The sequence below is a fragment of the Aptenodytes forsteri genome, unplaced genomic scaffold (genome assembly GCF_000699145.1).
Source record: "Aptenodytes forsteri isolate BGI_AS27 unplaced genomic scaffold, ASM69914v1 Scaffold118, whole genome shotgun sequence".
NCBI lineage: Eukaryota > Metazoa > Chordata > Aves > Sphenisciformes > Spheniscidae > Aptenodytes > Aptenodytes forsteri.
The window spans coordinates 435,342-437,719 of NW_008795859.1; the positions used below are offsets into that span (position 1 = coordinate 435,342).

Sequence of the window (2,378 nt, forward strand, 5' to 3'; positions counted from 1 at the left end):
CCCATCCTGCAAGCTGCACCAGCCACGTCTACAACATGACTCGGGTGGCGACATAAGGAAATTCCTCCCATATTAAAGCACAGATGAACAGCAGCGATAGCCCACCGGCAGCACTGTCTGTGAAACCGCCCAAAACCCCAGCTAGGCAAGAAGACACGGTTAGGCTGTCAAGTTTCATAACGTGTCCCTGCAGCCAAAGGTCTTTTATTTTTAACGGGGAGCGGAGCAGCCAGGAGGATCTGGGCAGCAGCGCTTTGTTTCCAGTTATTTATAATGACCGTCAGCTGTGCTCGCACGGGAAGCCGCTCTGCACAAGCCAGCAGGCAGCAGTGAGCTGCCCCACGGCCCCGCCGGCACCAGCGCTGGGTAAAAGTCGCTGCGAAGCTACCCATGGAGCAAAGCTCATCCACTTTTCATCAACTCATCGTAAAACCACCAAAGGGCAACTTTTCTGCTGTGAATAATTTATCTGCAATAGTTGCAAGGGCAGAGGAAGGGCGGGAGCGGCACAGGAGCACCCCACGTACCCCACTCCTCCCGGGATGCTGTGTTTCCCCACGCACAATACCGGGAGGGTGTTAGCATCCCCCCCATAGCAGAAGCAAAGTGAACCTGGCAGCAGGAGCGGGTCCTTGTGGGATCCAGCCCCGAGGGCACAGGGCAACATTTGCATGCACAAGTGCATGTGCAAGTGCATGTGCAAGTGCAAGTGCATGCACACGTGCACATGCAGGTGCCCTGTCAAAAGGCTCAGCTCAGCTTGCAGGTTTACATCCCATGAAATGCCCCCAGCAACGCTCGTGCACAAAATGTGCACCCGGAAGGACAGCGGGCGCAGGGCAAACATCAGAAGCGCCCACCACTGCCCATCCGCACGCTTACCACCGCAACCGACCCCAATCTCGTCTCGCCACACAAGAAAATCCCCGCTCCCCGATGCGCTCCCATCCTGTGCCAACCACAGCTGCAGCCGGTGCATTGGCACGGCCTTTCCCGGCACCGGGAGATGGTGCAGGGACAGAGAGAAGCAGCAAAATGAGAGAGGAAGCTGTGAGAAAACGGGAGCAATTGGGCAATTTGGTTGTAGCGCTGGGGATTGCGTTTGAAGGAACGCCATGCACACTAAAAGCACTTTCCACCCTGTTCTTTGACATCCAAAATCACTGTAACGGAGCAACCCCTGCCCCAGTCCTTGCTGCACTCGTGCATGTGGCACTGCTGTCACACAGAGCACTCGGACACCTCTGCTCTTCCTGGGGTTCTGCCGTTAACCTTATTGTCAGGGTCTTTCATGCAGCACCACATCAAAGAAGGCAGGACTGGGATATTGATTTGGGGCTCCAAGAAGCACACGCGCCCCAATTTTAGCAACAGGGGCTCTGAGAAAGTATTGATTTGGGGCTCCAAGAAGCACATGCACCCCAATTTTAGCAACAGGGGCTCCGAGAAATGCACTCATGAAAAGCATCTGCCCACCCCAAATGGGGGCATCTTTGTACCGCCGCTGCTCCCGACCCCACACGCCGTACCTTATGTCAGTGGCAGGCTCCAGCGGGGCGGTCATGGTGGGGGGCTCAGCACCAGTCCCCCCAACACTGACCAGGCTGCTGCGCCGGCTGCCCACCCTGAAGGCTGCGGCCACCAGTTCATCATCAGAGGAGTTGTCCTCGAAGGAGCCCAGCACGAATTTGGCCAGGGCCGGCCGGCGGAGAGCGGCAGGGTTGTACACCACGATCTGCTCCTGCTCCCCCACCACAGTCTTGCTGGCCTGTGGTGGCAGGTTGGGGGCCAGGGTGCTTGGCTGCGCCGGGGGCTTGGCTACGGTGGGAGCCGCTGGCTGCTCTGCCAATGTCTGCTCCGGCTTCTCCTCCTCCCTGGGCTGAGGGTTGGACATTTTGGCCCAGATGAGCAGCACCAGTACCAGCAGGAACAGGGCGGCCGGCAGCATTCACCTGCCCTGGGGAGAGGCGCAGAGACGCTCTGTCAGGGAGGACCCCATCAGCCAGTGCAGGGGGACAGGAGCAGCTCCCCAACATGCCAAGTCCCCTTCCCCAGTGCTCCCCGCACCGCAGCCCCCCACAACACCCAGCCAGACCCCCTCCAGCTTGGCCGGGCTGCCTGCAGGCTCAGCTGGAGCTATTTTTATTCCCCAAAACAGGAGCAGCTCTGGCAGGGGGCACAGCTCCGCTCTGCCTTCACATGGCATTAAGGGGGCTGAAACGGGCCCCCCGCCTCCCCAGCTGCTCACAGCATCCGAAGGGTGGCGGTGAGGCCACCCTGCCGACCCCATCCCCGGCCCCTCACAGATGGGGGGGCCCTTAAACCAAAACCCCAAATCTCTACAGGCAGTACAAGCTAGGGATGGTCGTGAGGGAAAA

The 2,378-nt window shown here is 59.2% G+C and overlaps 1 protein-coding gene across 1 annotated transcript in view; it reads right to left on the reverse strand.

The window, feature by feature from the left end:
• Positions 1 to 1,956, reverse strand: part of ACACB (acetyl-CoA carboxylase beta) — a 27,234-nt gene extending 25,278 nt beyond the window's left edge. The window contains exon 1 of the mRNA XM_009283846.2: positions 1,530 to 1,956. Coding sequence (XP_009282121.1) covers positions 1,530 to 1,948 — 419 coding nt within the window. The 5' untranslated portion in view covers positions 1,949 to 1,956. The remainder of the gene's footprint in view (positions 1 to 1,529) is intronic.
• Between the last annotated feature and the right edge of the window lie 422 nt (positions 1,957 to 2,378).